This window comes from Copidosoma floridanum, unplaced genomic scaffold, assembly GCF_036245765.1.
Source record: "Copidosoma floridanum isolate Cflo_tuat_1 unplaced genomic scaffold, Cflo_Japanese_pri ptg000019l, whole genome shotgun sequence".
Taxonomy (NCBI): domain Eukaryota; kingdom Metazoa; phylum Arthropoda; class Insecta; order Hymenoptera; family Encyrtidae; genus Copidosoma; species Copidosoma floridanum.
In genome coordinates, this window is record NW_028321896.1 from 20,947,584 (window position 1) to 20,967,009 (window position 19,426).

At 38.5% G+C, this 19,426-nt stretch overlaps 4 protein-coding genes across 5 annotated transcripts; 3 read left to right on the forward strand and 1 right to left on the reverse strand.

Annotated features, from left to right (window-relative positions):
• The first annotated feature begins 252 nt into the window (after positions 1–252).
• On the forward strand, positions 253–6,424 carry CBP (sarcoplasmic calcium-binding protein). The gene is made up of 6 exons (XM_014358857.2): positions 253–710; positions 3,306–3,446; positions 4,769–4,936; positions 5,433–5,573; positions 5,782–5,862; positions 5,947–6,424. The coding sequence occupies exons 1-6, from the start codon at positions 558–560 to the stop codon at positions 6,091–6,093; spliced, it is 831 nt and encodes a 276-aa protein (XP_014214343.2). The 5' UTR covers positions 253–557; the 3' UTR covers positions 6,094–6,424.
• Positions 6,425–6,701: 277 nt separating this feature from the next.
• Ufd1-like (ubiquitin fusion-degradation 1-like) lies at positions 6,702–10,471 on the reverse strand. 2 transcript variants are annotated; one of them, XM_089593158.1, is made up of 5 exons: positions 10,439–10,471; positions 8,353–8,467; positions 8,123–8,277; positions 7,496–8,044; positions 6,702–7,411 (listed from the first exon to the last, which is right to left on the reverse strand). In XM_089593158.1, exons 1-5 carry the CDS (start codon positions 10,442–10,444, stop codon positions 7,343–7,345), a joined length of 894 nt encoding a protein of 297 aa, XP_089449284.1. In that variant the 5' UTR covers positions 10,445–10,471; the 3' UTR covers positions 6,702–7,342. The 2 variants fall into 2 exon arrangements, with proteins under 2 accessions (XP_089449284.1, XP_014214344.2); XM_014358858.2 differs by lacking the exon at positions 10,439–10,471 and adding an exon at positions 8,529–8,729.
• A 2,302-nt stretch (positions 10,472–12,773) lies between these two features.
• Positions 12,774–16,057, forward strand: LOC106643651 (heat shock protein 68). Its single transcript, XM_014358866.3, has 3 exons — positions 12,774–13,064; positions 13,431–13,873; positions 14,221–16,057. The coding sequence occupies exons 1-3, from the start codon at positions 12,787–12,789 to the stop codon at positions 15,480–15,482; spliced, it is 1,983 nt and encodes a 660-aa protein (XP_014214352.2). The 5' UTR covers positions 12,774–12,786; the 3' UTR covers positions 15,483–16,057.
• A 505-nt stretch (positions 16,058–16,562) lies between these two features.
• LOC149374582 (all trans-polyprenyl-diphosphate synthase PDSS2-like) lies at positions 16,563–18,491 on the forward strand. Its single transcript, XM_023390761.2, has 5 exons — positions 16,563–17,179; positions 17,269–17,397; positions 17,486–17,687; positions 17,808–18,074; positions 18,180–18,491. Exons 1-5 carry the CDS (start codon positions 16,878–16,880, stop codon positions 18,489–18,491), a joined length of 1,212 nt encoding a protein of 403 aa, XP_023246529.2. The 5' UTR covers positions 16,563–16,877.
• Positions 18,492–19,426: the final 935 nt, after the last annotated feature.

Below are 19,426 nucleotides of genomic sequence, written 5' to 3' on the forward strand. Positions count from 1 at the left end.
CAAAATTGCCGAATTTCCCACTACCACCCCCCTCCCAGTAATGGGAGGCCTTCCCTTCCTTCTCCCAAGTGCCAAGTGCCCATAGTAGTGCCCTTATTAAAAAGGAGCCGGACGTAGAGCTCTATAATATAGAAAAAAAAAAAAAATATGTAATGTACGCATCTGAGAAATCGCACGTAGGCAGCCAGTCCGGGGTCGTCGGAGCACGTCCGTCTCCTTCGCTCCCGAGAGTTATATTCCAGAGGCCGGTATAGGCGATAGTGGCTAAGTGGCCGGGCGCGTAAACTAGGGGGCGCGGTGGTGGCCGGTGTTCCGCGTGTGAAAGGAACCCGCACGAGATTGCGCCCGGATAGTGCGTCTCGGTACTTGGACTCGATAACATTGCAACTGGGTACTTATAGCACCCACGCAACTTAACTCGTACTCGTTGGGCAAACAGCTTTTATTTCACGGGTTGTGCGCTTCGGTCTTTTTGTACTTGGTGCATATTGTTTAAATAAGAAAATAAGCAAGTTCAAATCGAGAAACTGCAAGGAAGACAGGAGCGGTGCACCGGAATGGCGACTGTCTTGATGAGGATGGGCCTGCGATCGGCCTTCGTCGGCAAGGGCTTGTTCGAGAGGACGCTGGCTCCCGCGGCTTGCACCAGCTTCCACGGCTGCGGCACCGGCCATCCGGAATCAGGCGCGTCTCGCGTCTATCGCCCCAAGGTACACCATTTGCACACACACATATATATATATACTTATACCCTACACATCCGCAAAGTGCACATGCAATTCGCGAATTCAAATTAACAGTTAACTCGCGTTTTATACTTACATGCCTACTTCTTATACATGCGAGGAATATCAACAGCTGCGGTTGGTGCTCATCGTATGTATAGGTGTATATAAGAGTACTGCATTGTGTTGTCGAAAAAAAACGGGCCTTGAAGCCGATCGAATAAAAATCGGGACACTTGTATACAGAATACTTGCATTTTTAATTGATTATTACGTTGTACAAGTGAACCAGAAACGCGCGATTTCAAGTAGCTTTTTTGCCGATGAGTCGCTCACAGTCGTGGATGTATGTGCCTATGGTGCGTGTGCTATTATTTCGAGACAAAAGTTGCTTGGCCATGCCATTATCTGAAAAAAAAAACAAACAAAAAAAACTAAAACTCGATAGGTACAGCTAAAAGCTGCACGACACGTCTTCTTTGTTTCCCATTTCTATTCCTTCGAGGCGCGTAGCATCAGCAGCCTTGCAGGAGTCAGCATATATATTATTTGCCATGGATATAATTATTCCTTCTCCGTTTCTGCATCTCAACCCGCTTTCTCCTCCTCCTCGGCACAATATATATGATGTCTCGCTTCCCACTTACTTATTACACTTGCAAGTATTACACCATTCCGTGATCTCGTATGCCACTCGCTCACTGCATATATATACCTATATATACCAATAATATATAAAAAATAAAAGGCCGATCGGGCCACTTCGATAAGTATTATACCATATCTCGTTCGATTCAGATTTGTTTTGTTACTTATATACCTGTATAACTATATACTCCGGGTGAACTGGTTTGCCGTGAGCTGCTGCGGTGAAAGCATCAAGTTTTATTTTTTTTTTTTTTTTTTTTTTTTTGTTATATTCCCTTTGTAATGATAGGTATACCGGTTGAATGAACGCGATAAAAGTGCTACTTACATATATATATACATATGCAAACACTCAACAGCTCATGTGTATAATGTTATGACATTGAACACAGTATTATTTTTCTATACTTTGTGAGAGATACATGTCATTTTCTGACCATCGTATATAATATATACACACATATGCATCATATACTTAGTTGACTTATCAGCTGATTAATTCGGAGACACGCCGTCGGATCTGTTTGTAATCTGTCGGCAGGAAAAAAAAAAAAAATAAATAAAAGCAAAGCTGAGACTGTCCTCTGATTTTGGGTCTTTTGCCGGTATCGGCAATTTTAAAACAACCGATGCTGGATAAATTTTTCAATCAGTAAAAGTAATATCATGAAATTTTAATTATAAAAATGAAAAATACGAGTGAAACTTCAAATATAACAATCGCCAAATTATACGTTGTAAGTGTTTGGCAATTCTCTCTCTCTTTTTACCTGTATGCGAAGGAGATACTAATATTAAAGTTACCTGGTATAATTGTACTCGTAAAAACAAATGTTACCGATTAAAATATTAAGTAACAACAAATATACGTGTCACCGAATTCACCGTGTACATAAACTTGTTCTGATACAGCACTTAGGTATAGTTTTCAATCTCGTGCATATAGAATCCTAATACTTACGAAACTAAGTAGACAGTAAACATGAAAAATAGCGTGCCTACGGGCCTATCAGAGACAACAACCTGCTGGTATTGCCCCTTGGAGTGGAGCATAATATATATATGTAAATATATGTACACCGATACTCTCAAATCTTTTTTCTTGCGCAATGCTCAGAAGAAGAAAAAAAACTTTTTTTTTCAAAGCAAAACACCAAGTATTCGAGAGATGGGATCAGGAAAAAAAAAAAAAAGACTTTTCAAGCAAGGCCGTACCTTAAAAATGCTGTCAATATCAATTGAGATTGAATTTGAATGCGATGCTCTTTGCACGATACGATCTGACCTCTCGAATTTCAAGAGCCCGTTGTACATGTATTTTTTATTTTTCAACGTCGATACGTCACTTGTGCGATTCGATCAGTCTTTACAAAAACAATTTTTCACTTGGACAACAAACTATTACGTAACTTGTACGTCATTTTCCGAAACCACAAACTTGAGCCTATTGTTTGAGATTTAATAATTTGATCGGAAAAACTTCACGAAACAATCTTGCTACCAAATATCCAATTCACGATTATGAATATCCTGAACTTCAAATTTTTGTATATTTAAGTACTTGAAATTAATCTTCCCACGTGTATGATTTATTTTTTTTCATCGATATCAAAACAATTTTCCACTGCATCAAACTGTGCTTGTAAAAAAGCACTTGCGAAAAAATTATCAACGAAAAGGAAAAAAAAATTCGATCCAGCGTACGATGCGTACAAAGTCGTATAATTAGGCACCAAAAAAGCTTTTAGCATGATGCGGCTAAAAAGATGTAGGTAAAAATCTCATTTGCAGGTGGTAGTTCGTGTACGTGTTTTTTTTCTTCCCAAAATCGGTTGAACACTTTTAGATCAAAAAGCCAATTTTGCATCTGCACTGCTCAATTTTCATTATTTCAATGATTATGCGTAAATTAAAATTTTGTGTATTTTCTAGATCCAGTGCACAGCCATGCGCGAGATGAGCAGCAAACGCAATGTCCATCAGACGCGGACAGCAACGTCTCTGGACGAGGATCGCAAAAAGGACGATGACAGCGATAGCGATAGCGACAGCGACGACGAAAAAATTTCCAGAGTGAGCACGTATTAACATTACATCCTTTTGTCTCTTATTCGCTCATTTCTGACAATATTTACCACGCGATTGAAAAACTTGTTTTTTTTTTTTTTCTCCACGCGCGCCGCACCCATGCGTATACGTCTCAGCTGTTACAATATACGTACATGTTGACGTCTGTAGGTACTTAATACTTATGCATTGTCAGCCAACAAGTACCCCCTGTAGTGTTTAGTTGGTTTGCGCATAACAATCGGACTTAACTTTTTTGATTAGCGAACGCTTATCTCGGCTCCGCCTATCCAACACCTGCCTGTCCATATGTACAACATTATACGCTTATTTAATGTACACTTGCACAGCATGAATTATCCAATATTTGCTCTCGTTACTGATACTTGAAAGGCAAGGCCACTTTACCACAGTTGTAAAGGTTTCAAAACATTTTATCATCAGTACCCACACGCGCGATCTCGAAAAAATCTGGAAAACTCATTCATTTTTCCTGTCCATGTACCAATCGAGTGGTTTTTATCGTCAAGATGGTTATACCATCTCTGGGTCCGAGGGGGAAGGTTGATTCTTACCCGGATAACAACCCAATAGCCCCGCCGCACTACCCCCATCATCCCCCAACTGGCCTCACACCTAACCAGAACGCCCTGGGAGCTACTGTTGAATGAAAATCAAGTTCTCGAGTTGATTCGACCCGGGTTCGAACCACCGGAGCTACAACTTTACTGAGCTCGGTTTTTTTTTTTTTTTTTTTTTTTTTTTTCGTGGTATAACACACTTGTTTTATTTATCTTGTGCCGAGAGCAGTGGATAACGTGAAATTTGTTACAAAACAACGATTAACGCGAGGATGATTTTTATTGCGCGGTCTATAGCCTTTTCACGCCCATATTTCTCGATATCGGGGAAAAAAAGCAATTACTCGAAAACCGATCCCCATTAACCGTGATAAGATCGGCAGCAGCTGTCAATAGCCGCGTCTTCGAGAAAAATCAAAAAGTGATCGGTAAAAGGGGTCCAAAAAATAGAAAGAGAGGCAGCGTCCGAAGGTTATCGGCTTGAACTACCCGTGCACTGCTTGTTTCTCTGGTAGACGCAACAAACATCACATTTTTCTTCCCGAGCCGCCAAAGTACAATAACTGCGTGAGCGTTGGGTTATATCTTGTACATCATGACACAATAATTGTATGCACCCTTGACACGAATCTTTGAATCTCTTAATGCTCGCCCGGAGGAAACTGTCCTTTCTTTTTTATCAATTTTACGTGGGTGTTTATTACTGAGACGATAATTTTTTTTTTTTTTTTTTTCAACGCTACGTAGACCCAATCGACGTTTTGGCGACGCAAAATGAGGACCTTACACAGTCACTTGGACGTCAACAAGGACGGAGTCCTCAGCTACGATGACTTTATGCTGCTCGGCGATAGGTTCGCCAAACTTGGACATCTCACGGACAGACAGAAGGAGGAGTTCCAGTCGGTTTTGCGCGTAAGTATTCAAAATTTCCATCGATACTACCGACTGCTTCTCCAGGTTTAATTTTGGAGCCGAAAAAGGGGAAATCGCGAAGTGTGCGATCTTCAAATAAATTTTTTTTCAAGTTTAAAATAAAATCGTTGTAACGTAACGCTAAAATAAATTTAATGAAAATCGAAGAAGGTCCGAATTCTGGAATTTTCATCTATATCTTTTTTTCAAGCAATCAAACTTCCTGAATACAAATTAATATACTTGTTTCAGATAATTGCAAATGTATTGATCGATCGTCAATTGTAAATTGTATTATTTATGAGATCTTATCTTTTAATATAATGTACATATCTGTGACATTTGTGTATTGATGCTATGTCCTTTCAAGTCAACTGAATTAAATGTAGATATACATGTAGATTCTTGCATATTGTATCATAAAATACTACACGCAAAAACATAAGCGAACGATTATGGCGATTTTTTAAATGTAAGTCTCGTTTTTATTTTTCAGCAAACATGGGAAGAACAGTGGGGTGAGATCAATCAATATAATCTAGTTGATGTTGAGAAATATCTCGAAGCTATGCATCACGTTCTCGAAGACAAATCTCTTAGGCGAAAAGTGCATAATTTCTTGCCGTTCTTATTCAAGGTACTACATACAAAACCTATTCTTCATATTCGAATAATTTAGACAAACCGTTTTGCGCCCTTCCGCGAAATTTTCGGGCTTTCCCCCTCCTCTGCAAAACCATTCATTACTAAAATAAAAATATTCAGATTGTCAAGGAATGCTCCCTAAAAATTAATTTACAATACGCATCTTATTTTTAAACAAGTAAAATTTAACATTTCGGCAGGCTGTGGATAAAGACAAAAGTGGAGAAATTTCAGTCCAAGAATTCAAACTCTTCTTCCAGTGTTTGGGTTTGCATAATGATGTATGTATTAATACTTTTTTTTTTAGTTGCTCATAATTATGAAAAAAGCATTAATATTACGATACTTAAAATTTTTCTATTCAGGATGCCGTTGTTAGCTTCACTTACATTGACACCAATGAAGATGGGAAAATCAGTCTGAAAGAGTTTGTAAAATTAGGACGTGACTTTTTCCTCACTCAAAATCTCTCGAAGCCCAGTAAGCACTTTTGGGGACCATTAGTGGATTAATAAACATCAGCGTTGAAAAATGTTAGTCATCATGCTGCAGTGATACATACACACCTATATGTATAAATATACATTTTTACAGTTATTACGCGACAATTACTCGAAACGATCGTCGTACGATATTGCTGTAGAATCAATTGAAAACTTATCTTGATATATTTTTTATACTTAGACGTATATTTATATTACGTAATTAAAAAAAAAAGTTTTATATTACGACTTTACATATATATCTTTTTATGCACCATCAATACTGTGCTGAGTATTATATATCATGCACTGTACTGCGTACATCATTTTTGTAAAAGAGGTAATTTTTTTGTTTTGTAATAAAATAAACGACTTCAAAATGTGGTTTTTATGATTCTTTTCTTTGGAGCCAAGAAAAACTTTTGTATCAAAAACTTTGACTCTGAAAAAAAAAAAACCAACAAAATTGTTTTCAGTTGAACTACTTGCCAATATGATTGCCAGTAAATAAAAAACTACGTTACCATTAAGTCTTAAAACTTGCTCTCAAAGGCCAAACACTGAGGTAAGTAGTGCATCATGTCTGGAATAATTGATATTTGAAAAAATTTAGTATAAAACATAAAATTTATTGAATATTTTTAGTGTACTAAATTTAAGTCGGTACATAGAGAAAAAAACGAAGGGATTTCAAATGAAAAATTTTAATTTTTCTTCAAGTATTACGGTTTGTATAACGTCTATTAAGCAATAATTGAATATCTGGTATCGTTAAAAAGAAAAAAGAGATGAGTTGCAGTTAATCTTATATTACAATTACATGAAATCGTGTTTACTTATTCGTTCAGGATACCTTGTTATCTTCATTCGTGTTGACACTATGAAGATGGGACAATCTGAAAGAGTTGTAAAATTAGGACGCGAGTTTTTCCTCACTCAAGACCACACAAAGCCGAGCACACACTCTTAATGGCTTTTATTAGATTAATAAATACGATTGTTGGTAATAGTTATTTTTTACGTGTATCGCGCGATAATTGCTCAAAACAATTATCATCATGGAACCGCTGTAGGTGCAGTCGGAAACTTATCTTATACAATTTTTTTATAATTAAATTTTTTACATGTATTCACATAATATTCACATGATGAAAAAACACGTTTTGTGTCAATTTGTGTACTCCAACATCGTGCTGAGTACTGTATGCACTAAGGCGTATACAATTTCTTTTGTAAAAAACCTTTTGTAATGAATTCGTGGTCTAGAAGCATAATTTTATCACTTTTTTGACTTGCGCAAAGAAAAACCTTCTCCTGTAAAGGCTTTGAATTCGTCCTGATCTTTTACCTATTAAAAAAAAATGTTTATTTAATTAAATGATGTGTCAATTATGTATGTGCAAAAATAAAATTGCAATTTTTTCATTATCACCTCCTTGTTATTGACTGGTTTGACATTCCGCAAAAATTTCAAACTCCCTATGTTGTAATCATAGTCTGGTATTCCTCTTATGTAAATTGGCTTTTCTGTTACTGTTTCAACTTGTGCCGATTCTTTCCTTTTCTTTCCATCAAGTCGGTTTCCATGCCCTTTGAAAGCCACAAATCCTGTTGGTTCTGGCATCAGATCTACTGGATCTACAGAATTTTCTTCTTTGGTTACTGGCTTTTCAGGCTCCTTATAGCCAACAGGTGGTGCAAATTCGACATTCATATCACATTCAATAATTGTAACAGCTGAACCAGGCTTTGTTTCTAAAACACACATTTCGTAAATGCGTGAATTATATTTGATTGCAATGATATCCCCAGTCGTTAGACAAGCAAAACTTCTGAGTCCATTTTCCAGCACTGCCTTGGGGTTGGAGATGTCTAAAAAATCTTCTGATTGTGGTTGGAAACGCACATACGTAGCTACCGGCAGAGGCATACACTCAACATTTAAAAGCTCTCCTTCTTGCAAAAGTAAATTATGCATCATCTGCCAATGAAAAAAAAATTTACAAACTATAATCATCATGGACAAAGTAATAAATAAATTGTTTATTGCCAAACTAACCCAATAGGGAAGATACACTTTTCCTTCGTCAGCAACAAATTCAAGTACACCACAGTGAGTTATCCTGTTTGTCTTTTTGTTTGTCAATTTGAACAACATTGGATAAACAATGTTCAACCTGGTTAGAGTGTCAAGGGCTGAAGGTGGCATGATGACTAGAGCAACGAATTTTGAATAATAAAAGTGAAGAGTTTTAGAGAAACAAAGAGATGATTCAGAAAAGCACTTACTTTTTCCTCCACGTTCAACATCTTCGCGTTCATTGCCGGGAAACATAGATACAGAGAAGCATTTATACTGGGTGTTAAAGGGCCGAAGGGTTTCGGGAAACATGTTAAATCCAAACTGAAAAATCAAATAATGTTATCGACACGGAGAAAAAATGTTTGACAAGATTCCATCTCACCATTTTTGTAATTAAATTTAAAAAACCTAAGATTGAAACAAATATTATCTCTACGAAATTAATCCAGCGTGTGGTGAGCCAGGCGTGAACCAATGATGACTGCGCGTATTTACTTTTAATATGAGAATAGGTTACAATAAAAAATGCAACAAATGTCAGCAGTGATATTACAATACAAGGGAGACCAACCGACCGACGTCATAACAATCACTCAATTCACAGTCACATACACTAACACGAGCGACACACATATATATATATATATATATTGCAACATGCAACCATGCAATTACTGATGTGTGTGTAAGCAAGTAGGAAGAGGATAATATATCTATACATAGATAACCTAGCTATACCTAGGCCCTACCATGGTGGCAGCCTCATAGTTAGAATTTCCGACCGGGTATATGTTGCCGCGGCCTCAGAGTCTGTTACCAATAGTCGATAAATACAAATATAAATGAATGTTTTTTTTTTTTTTTTTTTTTTTTTGTTGGAGCGGGGAGGGGAAAATCTTCATAGACACCCATAGAGATATTTATAATATCTCTATGTAGACACCCCAGCTAATCCGGTGGTAGTGTCGGATTCACCCGGTGTGCCTACCGACTAAAAACTAACCTCCCCGCATGGGACAGGTCCGTGAGGACTGAGGACCACTCCCCTAGAAGACAAAAGGGCATAGGAGAAGAAAGAAAAGGAAAATAACAGAGAATTTCGGAGGCCGACTCGCTCTCGAAGAGATGAGAGGAGGGGGCACTTACGCATCTGGGCGAAGCTCGAGTAAATGAATGGATGAATAAAATGAGAACTTGTGTTAACAGATGATTTTATAGTTTTAATCAAGATGATCAAGATGACAGACTAATTTAAGTATCATTTAGAAAATTTCATTGAATCAACATTACGTATATATTTATTAACATAATAACGTAATACATTACGTTCTTTTTTTATTTTTATTTTAAATTCGTGAATCAGTGATCAAAAAAAAAAAACTTGTAGGGTAGGCATATTAGCTTAAAATATCGGTAAAAACTAGTTGATAGTAGCAATGTTATTGCACAACCTCGTAGAAGAAAATTTGCTTATTTGATAGAACTAAAATGTATAAGTTTTGCAGCTCATATAGAAAAAAGGCAAAATATAATGAAAAAATGCTAGTAGATGTCTAACGGAGCAAAAACTTGTTAGACATTACGCGAAATTAAAACAGGAAGCTAATGAGCTACGTTCGGACAAAATTGATGCTGTAGATATTTTTTAATTAACAACTAATGTAAGTCTATGTACGGTTTGAACGAAGACATTTGGACGTTTATTTTGCACCCTTGATATAGGAAAAATTGCGTGGTAGAAGAAAATTACCATTTTGGGATGGACAGCATAGTCGATAAAGTATAATTTACTGAAACTATTTTAAATTATTTTCAGTACCTGTAGGGGTACTCCTTCATAATACAACAATAAAGACAAAATGTCAAGTATCATCTGTGTGGTACTAGTTAAAAAAAAATAGAGATGTATGAAAGTTTGAGAAAGCTTAGTTATAATATTTATAAATTATTTGTCTAAATATAAATTTGTAGGACTTTGTATGTATTATCTATATGAGCCAACTTAAACTTATCGAAATTTTCCCACAAGTAGTATTTATTTCCAGTCTTGAATAAATTAACTGTCTAGTAAAAAAAACTAGCAATACTTGTTATTTAATCATTTAAACGATATCCAAGTTCAGCTTATATATAGATTCCGCTTGTATGCACATCTCGTATACAATAAGGTAAATAAGTATATGTATATTGATGAGATAAGCAAATATACCAAGGTCGTGTACTTTGTATGCCTCATTCAAAATAAAACATCGAGAAAATTCGAGCCCCGCTTGGAAAAAGCGCTATACATACCTGCATGATTCATTTCATCAAAATCCCGTTATTTATTGTGTATCAAATTAACTTTAAAAGTACGCAATGTCCACGACAAGACCGATACATTTTTCATTGCATTGATGGAAGCTGTATAAAATTTCGTTATTACTTTTATTTATCGATAACATGTAGAATTTTGTTATAATTCAATTTTTAGAAAAACGCGCACGTGTGAAGCGTCGTGCGCATTTCGATATTTTGAAAATTGAACACTGCAACATAAAAAAAAAAACTTAATGGAGTTATTTACAAAAATGAAAAAAGAGAAAAACAAATACAAAGCTAAGCAGAACTGCGATTTTAAAATACCAAATTGCCGTTATGTTGTGACCTTGTCTGAAAAGCGTTTACTCGGCTGATGGTTGGTTGTGATGGTTTACATTGTACCAATGTATATTTATATACAGACTTGTACAATTTTAGACGACGAAAATATGTCAAATGTCGACCCTTCGGTAGAGGTGCCATGTACAATGTATATGGGTACAAGTGCCAAAAATACGTACACACTTGATAGTCGGGCTCGTGTCTCGTGCTCTTCTTCGGGAAATTTCTAGAAAAGATCGTTGAACTACCAACAGTATCAAAGCTCATCAGATCTAGCAAAATCGATAATACCAGTTTCCCCTGCTTGTATCTGTAACTCTCTCGTATCGTGTAGAAATTTACACTGATAATAATGATGCGCTTGATAATTTGAAATAACATAATTTCCACTGTATACATAATAATATATTATTGTTATTCAACATTTATTTATGGAGTTATTTTAATAAATGTGTGTACGATCGGATTATTCTCAATACAAATTAAACCCTTCGATGCAAACTTTTTGTGATTGTCATTCTGTAAAAGAAATTGTTGAGAGTGTAACACATAAGTACACAAAAAAATATGCCAATTGGTTGCTTTATACGCGCGTCATATTTTTTAAATAATTTAGTTTGAATAATGCCTTATGATATTTAAAGCTCGGAGTGAATTTTATAATTTTGGGGTGTACAAAATACATTCAATTATATGTTCGTATTTTCATCCACATCGACACACGTATGCGTTGTTTATAAACAATCAACAATATTTAATGATATCGCTATTGTAGACAACCACGTTAGTTTTGCGTGTGTTCGAGGTTTCGTTTGAATTTATTGCCATTTGTCAGATTGTGTTGGTGGTGAGCGCGGAGAGTGAAAAATGAACATAATCAACGTATCTTAGAATTGTTCCAATAAATTATCATGATATCGGCTCGTGAAGCAAGCATAACGGCTTCGACAAATAAAACTTCAGCTTGTTTAACTTGCTTTGCGATGCTGAAATACACACGTATACCTACTTTTATCTTTCACGAATATTCGACAATTTTCGCGGATATACTCTCCAACATAATATTTTTCAAACGTGCACGTAATTTTTCAACATCATTCCTATTTGTGATACCTGCATCATTACCATAAAGGAAAAAATAAACAACGATTGAGACAAAACGTATATCTACGTTTTATAACTTGATAGGTACCAGAAGCCTCTCGAAGGGTTACTGGCGTTTGATGCGCGCGCACAAAGAGCTTGCTTTGTTTTTTTTAACGATTCTCTAAAGCTGCGATTACATGGACTAAAAGAATAGGTATATATCCTAAAGTTGTCAAATTCATGTCTAAACTTGAGGCACAAAACACCCCAGTAAGACAGCTTAGGATATTTTTTTGGTCCATGTAATCGCAGCCTGATATTACCTTCTTATGATTCATATATGAAAAGCAAGCTTTCGAGACGCTGACAAATGATAGAAGACCTATTATAGGATTATAAGAAGTCAATGGTGGAAAATCGCACAACCTTTTAAATGAATTATTATAAAAGTGATGCAGGGCGAGACCCTATACGGAAGGGTCTGGAATGTTTTAAGGGCAGATGTTATTTACATTGCCTATACGGTATAGGACAAAAAATTAAAAAAAAAAAAAAAAAAATGTTTTGGAATATCTCGCGGAACCCTCGCGTAAAATCAAAGTTCTTTATCCGATTTAAAAGGCCAACAAGACAATGCATTCAATGTAACGATCGGAGAGGCAAACATGTCTTATATATTGAGTATGTAGGTATAGCAGTACGGCTGAGTCAGCGAGAGAGTTCCAGCATTTTCGAGCTCTCTCTCATGTCCATTGCAGATTGCAGTCGCTCTCTCGAAAGTGCGATTCGAGAAGCTTCGCCAAAAAGCTTCGTTCAGCAGCAGCAGCACTGCTGTTTGATGGTGGGGATTGGGGAAAGCTCGGCCGGAGCGCGCATATAAATAGAGCCGCGTCGGACGGCAACTTCAGTACATGAAAAGCAATCAAACGAATCACTTCAAAGCGAATAATACAAACAACAACGAAACAATGCCTGCCATTGGTATTGATTTGGGTACCACCTACTCTTGCGTCGGTGTCTGGCAGCAGGGGAAGGTCGAGATCATCGCCAACGATCAGGGCAACCGCACAACACCCAGCTATGTTGCCTTCACGGACACTGAGCGACTCATCGGTGATGCCGCCAAGAACCAGGTCGCCATGAACCCCAACAACACAGTCTTCGACGCCAAGAGGCTCATCGGACGTAGGTAAGTGAAAAGCAATCTTTATAAGTACACCTAATAATTTACTTTTACTTTTATTGTCGCCTTTCTTGCTCTTTCTCTTCTTATACGTACATAATTACATACGCCTGCCATTGATGTGCCTATTACGTTGGACGTACGTTTAGTGTTGAGTTGGATATTTTTCGATTAATCTACTTCTATCAAGCGTATGTTTACCAAGTGACTATATGTTAATCATTGAATTTTCGGTTTTCGCGATTTCCAATAAAATTTATTTTTCTTTCACGTATCGCTGTTTATTTTATTTTATCAAGTGCATGTTTCGGAGTGACTATTCCGAGTTTCACAGCCATTAGCGATTTACTTACGTATTTGTGTTCCTCGTAGGTTTGACGACTCCAAGATCCAGAGCGACATGAAACACTGGCCGTTCAAAGTCGTCAACGAGAGCGGAAAGCCGAAGATAGAGGTAGAATTCCAGGGCGAAAAGAAAAGATTCAATCCGGAAGAGATCAGCTCGATGGTCCTGACGAAGATGAAGGAAACAGCCGAAGCGTATTTAGGCCAGAAAGTGAGGGACGCGGTCATTACGGTGCCCGCGTACTTCAATGACTCACAGCGCCAGGCCACCAAGGACGCTGGAGCCATAGCAGGCCTGAACGTTCTCAGGATCATTAACGAGCCCACAGCCGCAGCTCTCGCCTACGGCCTCGATAAGAACCTCAAGGGAGAGAAAAATGTTCTAATATTCGACTTGGGTGGCGGCACCTTCGATGTGTCTATCCTTACCATCGATGAGGGTTCCCTCTTCGAAGTAAAAGCTACTGCTGGTAAGTTTCCATCCTTGAACATCAATTTTAACTTTAGAAAGACAAAATTCTTCGATTTCTACTTTTAAAAGATGACCATAAAGACAAAACAATGTTTTTCATCCTTTTAAAAAGATGTTATTATAGTATAGAAAAGGAAAAAAAAATTGAATTTCATCTTTTCAAAAGTTGATACTTATAAAGTCTTGATTCGTAAAATTTGCATTTTTGAAAGTAAATCAAGAAGTTTTATCTTTTAAAAAAGAGAAATAAAAACTTGTACTTTTTTAAAGTTAAAATTAAGTAATTTCTCTTCTAAAGAAAATAACATGAAACAAGTTCATAACTATTGCTCATTGTTACCGTAGGCGACACTCATTTGGGAGGAGAGGACTTCGATAGCAGACTCGTCGACCATCTATGCAACGAGTTCAATCGCAAGTATCGCAAGAACATCAAGAATAATCCTCGCGCCCTTCGGCGTCTAAGAACAGCAGCCGAAAGAGCCAAGCGAACCCTTTCCTCCAGCACAGAAGCTTCCATCGAAATCGATGCCCTTATCGAAGGTATCGACTTTTACACCAAAGTCTCCAGAGCACGCTTCGAAGAACTATGCGCCGACCTCTTTAGATCAACCCTCGAACCCGTTGAAAAAGCTCTTGCTGACGCCAAACTTGACAAAAAATCCATCCACGAAATCGTACTCGTCGGCGGATCAACTCGCATCCCCAAGATCCAGAGCATGCTGCAAAACTTCTTCTGCGGCAAACAGTTGAACCTCTCCATCAACCCCGACGAGGCCGTTGCATATGGTGCCGCCGTCCAAGCAGCCATCCTCACGGGCGAAGGCGACAAGTGCAGCGTCCTCCAGGACGTCCTGTTAGTCGACGTTGCACCTCTATCCCTCGGCATCGAAACAGCTGGCGGCGTCATGACCAACATCATCGAGCGCAACGCCCGCATCCCGTGCAAGCAGAGCCAGACCTTCACCACTTACGCCGATAACCAGCCAGGCGTTACGATCCAAGTGTACGAAGGCGAGCGCGTTATGACCAAGGATAACAACTTACTGGGTCGTTTCGAACTGAGCGGCATCGCGCCCGCACCCCGTGGCATTCCAAAGATCGACGTCACCTTCGACATGGACGCCAACGGGATCCTGCACGTTACCGCCAAGGACACGGCTAGCGGTCGTAGCAACAACATCCGCATCACCAACGACAAGGGTCGCTTGTCGAAAGAGGAGATCGATCGCATGCTGTCCGACGCGGAACGCTACCGTGAACAAGACCAGGAACAGCGTGAGAAGGTCGGTGCGCGCAACCAACTGGAGAGCTACGTGTTTACGGTCAAGCAAGCGGTGCAAGATTGCGGCGACAAGCTCAACCAGTCGGACAAGAACAGCGTCCTTAGCTTGTGCGAAGACACCATTCGCTGGCTGGACAACAACTCCCTGGCCGAGAAAGACGAATTTAAGCACAAGCTCGAAGAACTTCAGCGCCAATGCTCGCCCATCATGACCAAGATCCACACGGGAGGCAACGCGGCCGGGCCACAGGACTGCGGCAATCAGTTTAGACAAGCAGCTAATGACAACTACTCCGGACCCACGGTAGAGGAGGTGGACTAAGGGCCAACGACATCGGCCAACGCAGATACTCTAGCAGCTCCGTCAACACCCTGGAGTAGCTGAGCACGAAACTTCCAGCTCGTAACATCTGAGAGCTGTTGACGATTTGCAAACGAGTTTCTTACATCCGGCTCATAACATCCGGGAGCCGTCGACGAATTTCATCAATAGATTTATTAATCTACGGAAAATCCAGTATTCTCGCGTTTATTCCCATGAGACTGATAAAACTTAATTAAATTAAACTTTTTTTTTTTTTCAACTTGTTAAATCGCTTTTGAACAAATAACGACCGAAATTATATAATGTGTAAATAATTTTTCATGTCGGGGCTTATTGATTCAGTCGCAGTAGCTTTAGCCCGGTGCATGCGGCTCAGGTGAAAATCTAATTTGCACTTTAACCGCATATGCCGGCCTCGAGTTATCTGAGACTGAGTCAATAAGTCCTGTTGCCAGTTTTGTCAACTTTCTGTAAAATTTTCAAAATTTGATTTTTTTATGGGCAGGTGATGAAACTGGTCTTTTTTGTGATGCTTGTTAAATAAAATAAACCTTTTTAATTTTTATACAAAAGCAAATGTCTGTTTATTCGAAATACCCTCATTCTCCTTACACCACTCGAAACTAAATTAATTCATTAAAAAATTTGTATATTTTTACTTTGGATCATTTTGGCAACTCTCATAAGTATTGTGAAATACATGTCTACTAAAAAATGTTAAATTTCATAACGTAAACATTGAAGTGCGTACAAAGTAATTATTTGCACTGCTTAGAAACGATGCAAAAAAAAAATATCAAATGTTTTATCTTGATTTGCAAAAATTGACTTTCAAAGCTCCAAGATATCCTAAGATGTACACTTATGAATACTTATTATACATTTCACCAATTAAAGCACCAGTAAATAACAATAAAAATCAGTTGAGCTGGAGAAATGTAAAAAAAAGAATGTCCGAGGAACAGATGACGCATCAGAGGCTAAAAGAAAAAGTGCGATGGGCATTTGTGCGTTATTTCATGGTACGGTGCCCACGACTCCAGGAGGGTAGGATCGTATGTGTATATACTATATATGCCACAGGTGTTGGCGCGCCGAGAGAAATCCAGGACAGAAGAGAAAGTTATCCAAACTCGAGTCAATAAGTAAGCAAGTAAGTATATAAGAGACGCGCTCTCGAAGCCACTGGCCTTGTCCCGCGGCAATACACACAAGCGTACGTACGATATGCGGCCTTGCAGAGTATCGTATTATATTCCTCGTCATCATCACCATCACCGATTTCAAGACGACGACATTCCATAACATCCGCACGAGCTTTCCCTCGACCCGTTGCATGTGCGCGTACACCGTCGGGCTTCTTTTTCGCGCTTTGACCGTTGCAATAAAAGCATGTCCGCGAGTAACTCAGCCCTCGCGATCCTCCGTCGTAGTAGTAGCAAGCTCGGCTTGATCTTTACCGCCAACGGGCGGCCCTTGGCCCTGCACGGCCACCAGAAGGTCTTCTACGGCGCCAAGACCGCCACCAAGCAGAAGCTCGACTGGAACACGGCAGTGTCCGAGGCTGAGAGGGTCGTCGGCTACCAAACCTCCTTGCTGAGCCTACGCTGGCTACTCAGCGACGAGGTCGAAAGCTTTGCTCTGCACCTCAGGAAACTCGTCGGCTCGAACCATCCGATTTTAAAAACTGCCAAGTCAGTATTTAATATATACATTACATATTATATACCATATAACACGACGCGCCTTTCGATTAATCAATAAACTTAATTATTGTTTGAAGGAATTTGATATACCATGGGCGCAATTACACGCAAGCTTGGGGCCTGATTGTGCTGCTCGTGTCAAAGGCTGCAGGTCATCTAAACGCGGAGGCCGCGGAAGACGAGAAATCGGCTGGGTTATTAAACAGGTCGAAGACACATAAATATGCTGTTGTTGCGCGCTCTCTCGTCCGCGGACACGGGATGAAAATAATAATGGTATCGTGCAATTTTCAGCCAAAGGGCGTTAGCTCAAGTCACCGAGATGATAAGAACGAGCCACTTGGTGCACAAGGGCTTGGTCAACATGAGCAAGGACGATCCTACCTTCCTCGCCCAATTGGATGACATGACCTTTGGCAACAAAATTGCTTTGCTCGGCGGTGATTATCTACTCGGAAACAGCAGTGCAGAGTTGGCGGCTCTCAGAAATCAGGATGTTGGTGTTTTTCTTTTTTTTTTTTTTTTTTTTTTTTTTTTTTTTTTTTTTTTCTAGTAGTACATTTTATTACGTGATGGTTATTTACTTTGCGTCCAATACACGGTGAATTTTTTACAGCTAGTGGAACTAATGTCAAGCGCCGTCAAGGATTTGACAGAGGCTGAGTTCATTGGTAGAAGAGACAGTCAAAACAATCCTCTGCCATCGATACCGCCAGCCGATCGCACAAATTACGCCGTCACCGAGTGGACTTTGAGAAACGTACTGAGTGCTGGTGCTCTGTTGGGAAAATCTTGCAAGGGTACTTTGAAACTAGCTAGGCATGATGAACACGTTCAAGAGCACGGGCACGATTTTGGAAAACACTTGGCCCTCGCTTGGCAGGTATAAAAAAAAAACAATAATAATATTAATGAATAAAAAAAATTGTGTTTTCAAAAACCTAGCTCGAATATTTTGAAAAAATTGAACGACCAACTTGTATTACAGGCGTGTCTTGATCTAAGTCCATTTATTGCGGAAGACAGAAACACGGCGTTTGACTTGTGTTCTGCGCCAGTGATGTTTCACATTGAGCACGATCCCTCAATTTTGATGGAAATTGATAAAGGTCTCGAATCTGTGCACAACGTGGACTACGCCAAAGTCTACGACATTATTCTCAGTGGCCCAGGAATCGAATTAACGAGACAACTACAACGAAAACATTCACAACGAGCACTGGAGGTGCTGAGCATGTTTCAGGAGAGCGATGCAAGAACTGCCTTGTCTAACATCATTGCAGCGATGGAAGATTTTTGAAGAACAATCACGCATGTAAGAGTACAATTGCATTATTTCTGGTAATCAAAAGTTTGCCGAAACTTTTTTCAAACACTCGGTCTTTGAACGTTAACAATTGAAAATATAAACGTTGACTAATGTTGTTAATACCGTTGATACTTGCGAATATTTCTATTATGTTTTTAAATTTATACATCATGTTATCGTAAATTTATTGTATTAAAAATAATGATGATAGTTGTAAATATTTGTTACGTTATGAACGAAAATTTGTTTTTTATGATATTTTTGTACATGTGTTTAAGACTCACAAGTTGAACAAATATATAATGATTTTTTTAATTTTTCAAAATAAAGTCTGATGTTATTTACCTATTCACGGTTATAGTACCGTGTAGTACTCGTAGTAGTGAGATTATCATGTACATGTGACTAATACTAAAAGTATATATATAGTGAATGTAGTGATACAGTTTCCTTACCGAGACACACGTACCGAGAGGTATTTCCACTTTTCATTATGATTTCGTATTAAGTACGTCATATGTCAATCAAAGTTTATTCAGTGACTAGTATGTAGAGAGATATAATACAGGAAGGTTGCGCGAAAATCAATAGTACCTATATTTGTGTAAAGATGTTGGCTCATGTTTTGTAACAAGCGTGAAAGTTAGGTACGGAAAATCAAGCTCAATTATATTTCAGAATGCTCTTGAAAGAGCCTTTGAAATTGTCAAGTGATTGAACATTAATTGTCTCCGGCTTAACATTATAGTTATTATCATGTCATAGTCGTCGTCGTCGTCGTCGTCGTTGTTATCTAAAGGTACAGTGATAAGGGGTTTTATGGAAATTTTAACAAAACTAAGTACCTATGCTCGAAATATTTGTGTGTACACGTTGATCTCGTTGTTGATGGTTAACTATTATTGGTTATACCTGTAGCGTATTTA

What these genes read in the sequence shown, in the direction of transcription:
- CBP (XM_014358857.2), top strand. Translation starts at nt 558, where the DNA reads ATGGCGACTGTCTTGATGAGGATGGGCCTGCGATCGGCCTTCGTCGGC. An exon ending in CTCGCGTCTATCGCCCCAAG is followed by an intron (nt 711 to 3,305) that starts GTACACCATTTG and finishes TGTATTTTCTAG; the next exon opens with ATCCAGTGCACAGCCATGCG. An exon ending in ACGACGAAAAAATTTCCAGA is followed by an intron (nt 3,447 to 4,768) that starts GTGAGCACGTAT and finishes AACGCTACGTAG; the next exon opens with ACCCAATCGACGTTTTGGCG.
- Ufd1-like (XM_089593158.1), bottom strand. An exon ending in AAGTGTATCTTCCCTATTGG is followed by an intron (nt 8,045 to 8,122) that starts GTTAGTTTGGCA and finishes TTTCATTGGCAG; the next exon opens with ATGATGCATAATTTACTTTT. An exon ending in AACCAGTCAATAACAAGGAG is followed by an intron (nt 7,412 to 7,495) that starts GTGATAATGAAA and finishes TTTTTTTAATAG; the next exon opens with GTAAAAGATCAGGACGAATT.
- LOC149374582 (XM_023390761.2), top strand. Translation starts at nt 16,878, where the DNA reads ATGTCCGCGAGTAACTCAGCCCTCGCGATCCTCCGTCGTAGTAGTAGC. An exon ending in TCGGCTGGGTTATTAAACAG is followed by an intron (nt 17,398 to 17,485) that starts GTCGAAGACACA and finishes TGCAATTTTCAG; the next exon opens with CCAAAGGGCGTTAGCTCAAG. An exon ending in CGGCTCTCAGAAATCAGGAT is followed by an intron (nt 17,688 to 17,807) that starts GTTGGTGTTTTT and finishes AATTTTTTACAG; the next exon opens with CTAGTGGAACTAATGTCAAG.
- LOC106643651 (XM_014358866.3), top strand. Translation starts at nt 12,787, where the DNA reads ATGAAAAGCAATCAAACGAATCACTTCAAAGCGAATAATACAAACAAC. An exon ending in AAGAGGCTCATCGGACGTAG is followed by an intron (nt 13,065 to 13,430) that starts GTAAGTGAAAAG and finishes TGTTCCTCGTAG; the next exon opens with GTTTGACGACTCCAAGATCC. An exon ending in CGAAGTAAAAGCTACTGCTG is followed by an intron (nt 13,874 to 14,220) that starts GTAAGTTTCCAT and finishes TTGTTACCGTAG; the next exon opens with GCGACACTCATTTGGGAGGA.